Source organism: Podarcis pityusensis (assembly GCF_964106645.2).
Source record: "Podarcis pityusensis genome assembly, chromosome: 6".
Taxonomy (NCBI): Eukaryota; Metazoa; Chordata; class Lepidosauria; order Squamata; family Lacertidae; genus Podarcis; species Podarcis pityusensis.
Window position 1 is genome coordinate 23267413 of NC_138030.1, and position 13573 is coordinate 23280985.

General features: G+C 44.9%; 1 protein-coding gene across 2 annotated transcripts in view; it reads right to left on the reverse strand.

Moving 5' to 3' along the window:
- Positions 1 to 7048, reverse strand: part of PLCG1 (phospholipase C gamma 1) — a 94912-nt gene extending 87864 nt beyond the window's left edge. The window contains exon 1 of one of the 2 annotated variants that reach the window (XM_081009207.1): positions 6121 to 7048. In XM_081009207.1, coding sequence (XP_080865333.1) covers positions 6121 to 6322 — 202 coding nt within the window. In that variant the 5' untranslated portion in view covers positions 6323 to 7048. The remainder of the gene's footprint in view (positions 1 to 6120) is intronic. The other variant, XM_081009206.1, reaches the window with a different exon arrangement.
- Between the last annotated feature and the right edge of the window lie 6525 nt (positions 7049 to 13573).

Sequence of the window (13573 nt, forward strand, 5' to 3'; positions counted from 1 at the left end):
CAATGGCATATCTAGTCCAGCATCCTGCTCTCTCCCATGACGGCCCACCACATGCCCATAGGAAACCTGCAAGCAGGACCAGAGTACAAGAGCATTCTCTCCCTTTGTGGCTTTCAGGAACTGGTATTCAGAAGCATTATTGCTTCTGGCTGTGGAGGCAAAGAAGAGCTATCATGGCTACTGGCCCTTGATAGGCTTCTCCTCCATGAATTTGTCCAATCCTCTTTGAAAGCCATCCAGGTTGGTGGACAGCACTGTCTCCTGTTGAGTAGCAATTTGTGTGAACGAGCAGCCATCCCAGATGCAACCACTGGCAGAGTGGGGGAACCATTTTTATCATTTCAGCCATAGACCTTTCCACTGGAATCAGTTAATACATCCACGTATAAACTAGCCTCGAAACCACAGTTCACAGTTTTCTCCTTTAGAAGACCTCACCTTACTCCAGAAAGTTGCAGACCTATGGGCCACCCTCATGGATATTCCTCACCTCAGCAAGCAAGCAATTCTTTGCAAGGGAAATCATTAATCTGACACACATCTTGAAAAGTTCACCATGACAAAGTGCTATGCACAGCCATTGGATAGGTGGATAGCATTTGTACTGCTCTACAGTGCTGACATACAATGCTTCTTCGCCTTTATTCAAGCATTTTTGGCCACTTTCACACATAGCACTAAGCCAGAAAACATTGTCCATTAAACCACACAGTGGTATCTCGGGTTAAGAACTTAATTCGTTCTGGAGGTCCGTTCTGAACCTGAAACTGTTCTTAACCTGAGGTACCACTTTAGCTAATGGTGCCTCCCACTGCCGCCGCGCCGTCGTTGTGCGATTTCTGTTCTCATCCTGAAGCAAAGTTCTTAACCCGAGGTACTATTTCTCGGTTAGCGGAATCTGTAACCTGAAGCGTATGTAACCCGAGGTACCACTGTAGTTATGTCTGAACACGGTTTGTTCCACCCAAAAAATTATGCTCACTAAGCCAACAGCAAGCCATGGCTTCAAAACAGCTAGTGATCACAGTGGTTTGGGCAAAAGAAACCATGGTCCTGGATTCAGAAATAATGCTAAACCAACCATTTCATGGTCATCTTTCCTCCTCATGGAGGAATTCCATCCGCTCATGGAATTGAAAGCAAAACAACTGTGAGAAAGAGAAATAGGACCCCGTCAATCACAGCTCAATGCTGTAAAGAAGGAAAATTACTCCCCACACTGAAGCCTACAAAAAAACCTCCATGACAATAATGAAGAGGCGCAAAGGACACATCCCATTTTAAATCTCTTCCTCTGGAAATCTGGCCTGTTGCCTGCTCCCTACCCCCACCCCCAAATTAATGCACATGAAGCTTGGATAGAGATATTAAATTAGAATGATTAAAGGCCCAACTCGCAGGTTTTACAAAAGGATTACAGCTAATCAATCCACCATCCTGCAGAGGAAAAAAAAAATTTGCTTGCAAGGCTGATAAATTGGTGACTAATAGTTAATCTCTAGAGATTAGCATTTCTTATTTTGTCATTTCCAGGAAGGGTAGCTGTGATAGTCTACTTCAGAAACAAAAAAAGAGCAAGAGGAAAAAAGCATTTTAAAAATCAGCAAATTTATTGTGGCAGAGCCCACTGACTCAGATGCATGAACTGTTGTCTTTAGTTGGTGAAGATTATGTATATATATTTTTAATCTCTCTCACTCACTCAAACAAACAAACATGCACAAGTACAAAGCGGGAGGGATGTAAACAGTGAGGTCCAAAAGCATGAAATGCCATAAACTGTATTCTTACATTTAGGTGTCTTTCTGTTTCTATTTCTACACACACCGCAATAAATAAATGTTATGCCACAGTGTATCTATCTGTCTTGAAGGTGCAACAAGACGTTTTGCTGAGTGATATCTAGCTCAAGGAAAGACGGAAAAGAGAGTGTTGCTATCTCAATTGCTCACTACCTAGATTTTATCTGGCATGAGATTCAAGAACCCCAGACCTCCACATTTCATGTATGAAGGACCTCCCTGCAGGGACAAACGGGGAACAAATTAAACTGAAGAGTTGTCAACTATCTCTCTACATTCCAGAGAACATGGAAGCAGAAGGTACTGATAAAAAAGGCAGCTTCACAGAAAATAATATTTGTATTACATGGGATACTGCAGTCTTTAAGCACCTAACAATGAATGGAAGTTCACTGAGGAAGATCTATGAATTAAGTTTGAAAATATACAGACAGTGTATCTGACAGAGGAACTTAGCCTTGAAAATAAATCCAAAAAAAGTTACTGATGCATTGAAATTTATACTAGCCAATCTGCTTGTGCATACCTTACTCATTTATTGTGCAGTCACTGCAGAAAAAATACCGTCCATTTTAAAAAATCTTCCTTGTCTTGTCACCTGGATACAAATATTACTCACCACAGAGAACCAGGCAATTAACTGTTTCCTGCCTGCAGGAATTACACAGTTCGAACGTGCACTCAAAGCTTTCAGAAGCTTTACATTGCTTCAAAAGCTGCACTTTCCCCTTTACTTTTTAAAAAAGGTGTTACAATTTAAATTTTAGAATCTCCCCCCCAAAAAATAATTATAAAAAGCTTTCAAGAGAATATTCAAACTTGAGAATGTGCAAGTCAAAAACCAGTTGCCATGAAATTTATATATATATATATCAATCACTTGAGAAAAACAGGAAATATCTTTTCCTCTTGCAGCTCTGATGTATCAACAGGGCAAGTGGGAAAATTGTGGAATGGTTAGGTGATCATGACTACTTATGTCATCAGGAAGGAGGGGAATGCTTACAACACAATGCATTTTTTAAAAAAGTTATTCTTGCATTGGCAAGTGTCTATACAAATCTGTGCACCATAGTTTGAGCTAAGGGGATATTGGAATTATATGCATGCCAAACACTTGTACTACCCTTTGAGGGTGATACAAAATTCACCATCAGGCCGAGTAAGCTTGCTTTCAGTAAAACCTAAACACCTGCATTACCTTTTACAACAGCAATGGTTGGACCAGTTAAATAACGGCACCTTACAAATGTATGACTAGGGCCTTATCTATTTATTAATCATCAGGAAAGCATAATTGATTCCCCCCTTACACAAACATACACACCCCTACATTTTTTCTATCATACAAGTACCCTGCTGAATCCGACTAAAGGTCTCACCCATCTTCCTGTTTCTCAGTGTAGTTAACCAGATCTTTCTCAAAAGTCAGCAAGCAGAGTATGAAGATAATAACCACCCATCACCATTTATGTATTTAATTTATTTGTAAAATTTATATCCTGCCCTTTATCACCAAGTGATCTCTGGGTGGGTAGCAACCATAAAAATACAGCACTTCATAAAATCAACCAACGCATTAAAACAGAAGCAATGTTGCACAGTTCAGACCACGCAACATTCACCTCCTCCGCTCAGTACACACCAGAACCTTTAGAGCAGTCTTTCTCAACCTGTGGGTCCCTAGATGTTGTTGAACTACAACTCCCATCACCCCTAACTAGCAAGGCCAGAGCTCAAGGATGATGGGAGTTGTAGTCCAACAACATCTGGGGACCCACAGGTTGAGAACCACTGCTTTAGAGGATTACGTCCCCAAAGACTTGACAGAAAAGTTTTCAGATAGTGATGAAAAATAACTAAAGTTGGTGGCAGCTATACATCAATAAAGCTGTTCCATCACCAGGGTGCCATCACCGAGAAGGCTCTGTCCCATAGATTTCACTTGGCAATGCTATGACAAGCAGTAGCTCTCAAAATCACAGCCAGGACAATACAGACAGGGAGGCACTCCTTCGGATAACTCAGTCCTAACCATTCAGGGCTTTGTATGTCAGAATCTTGAATAAGGCTTGGTGGTATGAAGTACGGATCTTTAAGGACCAAGGTTATGTGATCCTGAGCAGGACACCCCCCCCCCAAAAAAAAGTGGTATTCAGCGTTCACTGCCCCTGAACCCAGAGGTTCTATTTACCCATTATAGATAACCACCACTGATAAACCATGAGTTTGTCTACTCTGCAGTATATTTTAGAAAGGCTGTTCTCTATGCATTTGGACACCTCTTAAGAAATTTTGCATGATGGTTCCTGAGATCGAGGAGCAGGATATTGTCCATATTTGGGATACAATTGGATGCTTTTAAAAATCAAGATGGCAGACAGAACCATTCAAATCTCCCCTGGATTTACCACTGATTTCTAAACTGATTTTTTCCCCTGTGTTTTATAATTCCACTGGGCATGAGGCTCCTGGTCTCCTACAAAGTGAAGCCCACAAACATCTCCGCATTGTGGAGCAGGGAATGCCATAAATTATGTGTTGTAGGAAGAGAAGTATTTTCATATCCTCAGAATAATCCCATGGGATAAACTGGGCTGAGATATACTTACTGGCCCAAGATCGGCCAGTAACCTTTGTGCCAGAGGAAGAACACAGCAGAATTCAGCAGCCAGATTATGAATATGAACTAGGCACTCAGACTAGATCACACCCATTATGGTGTGGCTGCACTGGTTGCTAAATTGCTCCCAAGTCCAATTTAAAGTGCTGGTTTTGACATATAAAGTTTTTCATGGCTTGGGACTTTTAGAAGACATCTGAAGGCAACCCTATTTAGGGAAGCTTTTAATATCTGAAGGACTATTGTGTTTTAATATTTTGCTGGAAGCCGCCCAGAGTGTCTGGGAAAACCCAGCCAGGTGGGTGGGGTATAAATAAATAAATAAATTATTATTAATAATATTATTATTATTATTACAGTGGTACCTCTGGTTACGTACTTAATTCATTCCGGAGGTCTGTTCTTAACCTGAAACTGTTCTTAACCTGAAGCACCACTGTAGCTAGTGGGGCCTACCGCTGCTGCCGCGCAGCCGCCGGACGATTTCTGTTCTTATCCTGAAGCAATGTTCTTAACCCAAGGTAATATTTCTGGGTTAGCGGAGTCCGTAACCTGAAGCGTATGTAACCTGAAGCGTATGTAATCTGAGGTACCACTGTATTCTTATTATTATTATTATTAGGACCCCAAAAGCTCACTGACGGATGTTTCTACAATAATGAGCCCCAAAAAAGTTATCTGAGGCCATTCTCTGGGAGAAGAGAGACAGGGCCTTTTCAGTGGCAGACTCCCCTTTGTGGAATGGTCACCTCAGGAAAACTCAGCAACATTTACATCCTCAGTCAAAGGCATTTTTGTTCTACCAGGTTTTTGGGTGCTAACATTGTCGCGGTACTTGCTGCTATTTTCATGGGCAATCTCTTGGGTTTGGAGGTGGTTATCCTTTTGGTGAATGGGAAGAATTTTTTCTTTTCTTTTTAAGGCAGTATAATTGTTGGTCACTTTTAATATATATTACCACTGTAAATGTTGTTGGATTTTTCTTTGTATAAGCCACCATGGAGCAAGTTGCTCTGGGACGGTTCTTGCACAAAACAACTCATAAAATAACCCAAGCCTACGTTATTCTAGGACCAAGATGGGGAAGCTGTGACCCTCCAGCTGTTGGGGCCCCAGATGTTGTTGGACTGCAACTCCCATCATCCCTGACTATTGACTCTGCTGGCTGGGGCTGATGGGAGTTGGGAGTCTGACAACAAGGTCGCAGGTTCACCATAGCTGCCCTAGAACAAATGACTCTTACAAAAATTAGGCATGTAAATCACCACTAGCCAGTCATCGCTATAGTGAGTAAGGATTTCCCTAGGTGACCAGATTTTTTAAAAGCCCATTTGTGTGCTAAACATTTGTGGATTTGCAAAACCAAGAAAGCATTACATGAGGGCAGGGGTGGAGTAATATGCATGCATCTGTTAATTTATTAAGACAATCAGCTGCATCCCCTACATTAGAGGGAGAGTTCATTCAAGCAGGAGCTATGCCTTGCAAGTAATTTACTTGCAAGTAAGTCCAGTTGTGGCAAATGGAGCTTCTTCCCCAGTTCCCCCCCCCCTCCAGGACTCCAGCCTCAACACTCGAAGTACTATAAAGCGTCAAAAAAATGGATGAAAATGCTCATCACATTCCACTCAGGCGCTGCTCCCTAAAATGTGTGTGTGTGTGTGTGTGTGTGTTTTCATACGCCAGACAACTTACTTGCGCCTTCGATTTTGTCCGATCCCCTGCTCCAAATGATCTGCCTGGTCTCCAGCTTCACCTGGAACGTTTTCCTTTCTGGCCTTTGGGACTTTTTGGAGTAAAACAAAGTCATCACGGTGCCCACTTCCAAGCTCCTGGAGAGGTGAACCACTTCGGCTTCGCTTGGGTTGCAGGGTCCATTGGTAAAAACAGACGCCATGGTGGCTTCCCGAGTCCTTTTTCTTCTCTCTTTCTCTCGCCCCCCCCTCGGGTTCAGCAAACGCAGGGCGAATGAAGGGGGGGAAAGGGGGCAGAAAACTTCCCAAACAAAAGAAGGAGTTCAAACGCTTCTTCTACGCCAAAGCTGGAAGCAAATGCGTGGAAAGGGGGGAACCGGGTTGTGGATTTATTTATTTTTTCAACTCCACACCAACATCCTCCGAGCCTTTTCCAACCGAGAAGCAACGAATTTCAAATCTTGGGAAGCCGTCCCTCCAGGGAAGGAGCCAGGATGCCACCACCGACCAGTGTTTATAATGCGAACGGGAGGGAAGAGGCGAACTCCTTAGCCCCGGTCGGTGGGCGCCCTCTTGGGAACCAGCAGCTCTTCGATCCCCCAAAGCGAGAGAAAATCGCCCCTCTCCCCTTCGCGATCATGCACCATTTTCCCTCTGCTTGCTTTCTTTTCTTCCTTCGTTCCTTTTTGGGGTTTCACCCACACCCCCTCCGCGTCTTCTCAAGTCTTTTAAAACGAAAGCGAGCAGAAAGGGAATCGGGCCGGATGGTACGGTGGCGGCGGCGGCGGCGGCGCGGGAGGTAAGAGAAAACAAATATGCATAAAAATCTAACTCCAAGTCGGTCTTCCCCAAGCGCAAGCAAGGCTGGCCGGGGGCTAGAAAGGGCTGGCTGCGATCGGGGGCGGAGAGGAGGGCTCTGGCAACCCCCGCAGCCTTGCTCCCTCCCCCTGCGACTGCCCCTCTTATCCCCGCCCCCCTTCCCTCTTCCTCCTCTGCCAGCCCCCTTTGGCGCTGCCTCGACTCTGCAGGCAGATCTCTCTCTCTCTCGGAATCGATCAGAGACAGGCTGATAAAGATCTCCCTAGAGCTCAGCAAGTAATGGCTGGAAGTAGCGGGGGGAGGAAAACCTCCAGTAATCGGAGTCCATTGCACATTCTTAAATGTCTCTCTTGTGTCGTGCTTTGCAGCAACGTATGCAAGGTCGGAGTGAGGGGGGGGGCGTTGTAGCAGGATTTTCTTTTTCGCATACCGCCCCCCCGGTCCTACCACCCCCACCTTCCTTTCTTTGCATATTATAATAAGGGAGGAGGAGGCTCAGGGTTGGATTCGGACGCCCTCGTCTCCAGATCCTCTCCCCAAAGTGAGCAGGCAGGACTAGTCCGCAGGGCCCAGCGAGAAGCGAAGATTTCCTTAATCCAGTTTTTCCTCCTTGCCTTTGCATGTGAAGGGGGGGGGGCAGAGAGATCAGGAGACTTTGGGGGTGGCGGGTGGGTTTTTCATCCCAGCACAAGTGAGGCAGTGGCACGTTTCTGTTGGGTCTTGTCTTCGCGCGCCCCCACCCCAAATCAAAAGGGAGCCCAGGAGAGGAGTGGTCGCGCTGGAAGGAAGATGGGAGGCGCCGGGCTTCGCAATGCAGGGCCCTTTTTGCGGCCTGCGAGTCTCGGGTCGACTCGCGTCCAGGTGGCGGGTTGGTTGATTGGTTTGTTATTTTTTCGCCTTCTTCCCGAACACGTGACGGCGCCTAAGAGAAGAAGCAGGAAAAGGACGCGGTGGGGTCGGGCGTCGGGATTGTCGCCGCTTGCGTGGTGGAAGGCTGCAGTTGGGACAGGCAGAAGAAGATGCAACAGAGGCAGACACACACGCCACTCCGCTGTGGAATTCGGATCAATGGCTACTGTGTTGTGGTGGCTCCAGTGTTGGACTGGGGAGACCCGAGTTCAAATGCCTGCTTAGCCCTGACGTTTCCCAGACGGTGTTAGGTCAGGCACCCGATCTCAGCTGCTGCTTCTTTCAATACTGTATACTTAATTTTCAAAATAAAAGCTGTTAAGTATGGTCTAGAAGTATTGGTTCCCAATAAACCAAGTACTGCAGACCCCCTACTTTGGAAAATTTTGGTATCTCTGTGGTAGCTTTTGTTATGTGAATGGCGCCACAAACCCCCTGGGGTCCACAGGCCACCAATTGGGAACCACTAGTGCAGAAAACAAACAATAGGGCCTTGAGACAAAAACCTAAAACCAGTAATCAGTGATATAAAAGCAGAAAAGCAAATGAAACGGAAATTCAAACATGTGCCACAGGGTCCATTCTTGTGAGTCAGGGGCGGAAAGATCTCAAAAGCGACATACGTTTAAAATCAATTCTTCTGATTGGAAATCCTCTTAACAGATTTTAATACAGTCATACCTTGGGTGTCAAACGGAATCTGTTCTGGAAGTCTGTTCAACTTCCAAAACGTTTGTAAACCAAAGCGCAACTTCTGATTGGAAGCTCCTGCAGCCAGTCGGAAGCCGCTGAAGCCCCATCGAATGATCAGGTTCAAATAATGTTCGCAAACCAGAACACTCACTTCTGGGTTTGCGGCGTTCGGGGGGAACCAAAACATCCGAGTACCAAGGCGCTTGGGATCCCAGGTATGACTATTGTATTTTTATAGAGCAGCCTGCCCTAGGATGTTATGATGAAGTAATATCAATAATACATACTTTCCCTTCCTTCACCCTAAGGTCCCGAGGTGGATTACAACACAACACAAGTAATGCGGTTTGAGACCAAGTAAAGCCCTTGTGGAGGAGCCTCCTGGGATGTGCAGTGGCTTCGTATGAGGCCTCTCCACGGCCAAGGAGGTTCCTTCATTGGGTCCCCTGCCAACTGCTGTGGTGGGATAGGGGACCTAGGGAAACAGCCCCACAAGAGGAGCCCTTTTGTGCCCTGCCTGGCTGGCCTCTGGTCTCCTCCAAAGAAAAAACACAAAAACACTACAAAAACCAACCTACCTCACAGGGTCGTTGTAAAGAGAAAACATGGAGGGGGAGAACCTTCTACATTGTTCCTTCAATAGAACTTCCAGCTTCAGGGGCTGTATACTCCTGAATGTCACTTGTTGGGGGACAACCCTAGAAGACAGTTTTCGCCTTTAGGCCTTCCTTGTGACCTTTCCAGAGGCATCCAGCTGGCCACTGTCGGAAGCAGAGGTATTGGACCGAGTTGACTTTCAGTCAAGTATATAACTCCATAGGTACACTCAGTTGAGAGAAAGCCGTATTTCCATTCTGAGTAGAAACACCTAGGGTTGAGCTGCTAGTGGAAAGGATACTGTTCAGGGAGAGAAACAGTGATTATTATAAAAGTGGCGTAATAGTACTCTTTTAAGCAGAGAGGGAAAGAAGAATGTAAAGAGCGATGTTTGGTTTCTGTAATGAAAAAAACAAGGATCCATACGTGCTTAGAAGCCATGTCCTCTGCCCTAGAGACCTTTCCCTCTAATATTAGGGGTTGAGATTTTGGGGACTGTGTGTCCTACTTTGCGTAGGCCACTTCTCTAGCTGAATGGCTGTCAGAAGACAGTCTTCTGTTTGAAGGGCTGTCCAGTCCAACCCTGGTTTAACCCTAAGAATGGAGAGCAGATGCCTTGAAGTTGCCCGTCCACCACACAGCTGCACACACACTGTACATTGAAAGCACACACACACACACCCCTCCTGGGAACTGCAGTGTACACCTAACAGAGTTGCAATCCCCAATGCCCTTAACAAACTACAGTTCCCAAGATTCTTTGGTGGGCAGGAGCAAGCAAAATGCTTCAAAAGTATAGTGTGTATACTATACAGAGCTGACGCACAAGTTGTCTTCCTCACTGTGGTGAGGCATTTCTGTTCAAATCATGTTGCTGTTTAGTCGTGTCCGACTCTTCGTGACCCCATGGACCAGAGCATGCCAGGCCCTCCTGTCTTCCACTGCCACCCACAGTTTGGTCAAACTCATGTTTGTAGCTTCGAGAACACTGTCCAACCATCTCATCCTCTGTCGTCCCCTTCTCCTTGTGCCCTCAATCTTTCTCAACATCAGGGTCTTTTCCAGGGAGTCTTCTCTTCTCATGAGGTGGCCAAAGTACAGAAGCCTCAGCTTCAGGATCTGTCCTTCCAGTGAGCACTCAGGGCTGATTTCCTTAAGAATGGATAGGTTTGATCTTCTTGCAGTCCATGGGACTCTCAAGAGTCTCCTCCAGCACCATAATTCAAAAGCATAAATTCTTCGGCGATCCGCCTTCTTTATGGTCCAGCTCTCACTTCCATACATCACTACTGGGAAAACTATGGCTTTAATTATACGGACCTTTGTTGGCATGATGATGTCTCTGCTTTTTAAGATGCTGTCTAGGTTTGTCATCGCCTTTCTCCCAAGAAGCAGGTGTCTTTTAATTTCGTGGCTGCAGTCAGTGATCATGGAGCCCAAGAAAGTAAAATCTCTCACTGCCTCCATTTCTTCCCTTTCTATTTGCCAGGAGGTGATGGGCCCAGTGCCCATGATCTTAGTTTCAAATCATAGTACAGTAATGATTTTGAAATGTGCATATAAATGAACATGTGCAGAACATTTTATGCAGATCCATGTCCTCTTTTACCCACTTCTCTGGCCCTTTTTTTTTTTTACAGTGTCATAGAATTATAGAGTTGGAAATGACCCTGAGGATCATCTAGTCCAACCCCCAGCAATGCAGGAATCCTGCCCAAAGCTTTTCCTAGGTGGACTCAAACCACCAACCTTCTGGTTAACAGCCAGATGCGCTGACTTGTTGCACCACCTGGACATCCTGCTGGGGACTGGTTGTGGTTACTAGCTAAAGTTTTTCTCTTTCTAGCTGGTCGTCTTTGCCTTTAAGATCTACAGTTGCAATTGAAATTATTCACACACACCCCTCATTGCAATTAGGGTTTATTATCAAAATTGACAGACTTTTCAGCTGTTTGCAATGAGCCAATCAAACAAAAGTCGTTCCGACTCAAGCACGCCTGGTGCAACTAATAAAGCCCTTGATTAGTTGCATCAGGTGTGCTTGAGACAACCCCAGTTGTATTGGTGCTGTTGTGAGGGATTCTGTGTAGGGGGTTGAATAACAGTGAGACTGGAGAAGCCAGTATACGTTGCAATTTCAGCTGAATTTGGGGGAACGACTTGAAGCATCCATTATGCTGAGCTATTTCAATTTCTTTTGTCTGATTTGCTCATTGCAAACAGCTGAAAGTGTAAATTTTGATGAAAAAACCCAATTTGCAATGGGGGTTCGAATAATTTTGATTGCAACTGTATATGGAAAGCAGAAGCAAATGTTGCTTTCTCTAGCAAAGCAAAACAACAACAAAACAAAACAAGACTTTCCCCAGCTGTATTATTATCTCATAAGAATGGCCTATTTGATCAGAACAAGGTCCAGCTCTATTGGCCCCAATATTTTGCTTCCAATTACAACCAGCCAGATATTTTTCCTCCTGGGTCTCAAAGTACTTCAGGATTGAATCCTGGTGCACCTGTGTTAAGTGAAACTGTGGGTGGAAGGACTTTTGACTGATTTTTAAAATGTATTTTTATGCTCTGAATGTTTATTAGCATGTGGCTTGGAGAGGGAGAGATCAGATTCCTCATTTAAGCTTTCCCCAACCCTGGGGCTGCAGAAGTAACACCAAGCTCAACCCATGTGGCTCCCTTGATCATCTGCATGACAGATGGGGGTTAAAAAGGGGTCAGTGGGAGAAGCTGCCCTGTCTCAAAAAACTCAGGTGTGATCTCAGCCTATGGCTCAACTCCATGTCCTCATACCCAGGCATGAAATGTTAAATGTGTGATTTTTGTATGCTTCCCGGCTGTCACTATTTGGGGGTGGGATTCAGTCACATACTGGTAAATTCAGCATTGCACAATTCTAGTTGGTTGGGTGGTCTTGTGCAACCACTTCCCCCAAAGACAACTTCCCCCAAAGATCAGGCTTTTTGAGATAAGGAAAGTGATGAGAAACTGCACTAAAAAGTGTGGGGTAACACTTGCTCTGACGCAACATCATCTAACCTCCCTGCAAACCAATCAGGATGAGTGAGCGCTCAGTAAACAGTTTCTGTAGAAACACTAAGCTTGCCATGCGTCAGGAAAAGTCCTGACATGTCCTGGTTTTTGGGTGTAAAAATGGCATTTGGGCGGGGGGCGGGGATTTTACCAAAGTGGCAAAATGTCAGAGAAAACCTGGATGTATGGCAATGCAATGGAAAAAGCAGCGGAAACAGCTCAAAAAGCTTTAAATCATTATTTTGGGGGGAGGTTCTCCCCCCCCCCATGCCCAACAATTTGGGTGGGGCCTTCCTAAAAAAATGCTCAACAACTTAGTGGGTGCCAGGAATTTTAGTTTTTGAAATATGGCAACCCTAGGAAACATACTTTGTGTATATTTGTTTTAAAGTTGCTGGTTTTATTTAGATTTTGATGAATTTTATGTCCTGTTGTTTTTAATGTTTTATTTTATTGGTATTTTCAATGAATATTTCATATTGCATATTGCAAGTGCCCTTTCTGCCTATTCAAAACTGTTGTGTTTTTTTTGTCACATACACAATTACACATCTGCCCTTCTCCTTAATGCTGTGTGTATATGTGTGTGTCTCTCCTCAAACTCAAATGGGCATCTCATTCCCAACTGTCTCTTAATCATTGACTCCCATCAGCCAGCCACTCAGAGATATTAGCTGGACATCTGCCTAGCAAATGGATGGCAGCTGTAACAAAATCAGGTGCTTCTGGTAAGGCATGGGTGAATCTGTCAATTTCAGTTTCTCTAATTTCTCTAGCCTTATGTTCAGTTCTCCACATTTCTTCATCAGTTTGTGGTCTATCTATTTAAATGGGGGAAGGGAATCATCCTGAAAATTCACCAGTATTTTAATGATAATATACCATTTTTGGTAGGCAGTTTGGTCAAATATACACACATTTGCGAAACAATTTCCCCTATAATCATGTATTTTTGTACGTTATGTTCGCTGGTGTTTAAAATGTGTGGTAAAGGTAAAGGGACCCCTGACCATTAGGTCCAGTTGTGACCGACCTTGGGGTTGCGGCGCTCATCTCGCTTTATTGGCCGAGTGAGCCGGTGTATAGCTTCCGGGTCATGTGGCCAGCATGACTAAGCTGCTTCTGGCAAACCAGAGCAGCGCACAGAAATGCTGTTTACCTTCCTGCTGGAGCGGTATCTATTTATCTACTTGCACTTTGACGTGCTTTCGAACTGCTAGGTTGGCAGGAGCAGGGACCGAGCAACGGGAGCTCACCCCATCATGGGGATTTGGACCGCCGACCTTCTGAACAGCAAGTCCTAGGCTCAGTGGTTTAGACCACAGCACCACCCGCGCCCCTGTTAAAAAATGTGTGGTAAGGAACTGCCAAAAAAGGGGTTGACAAATGCCTGG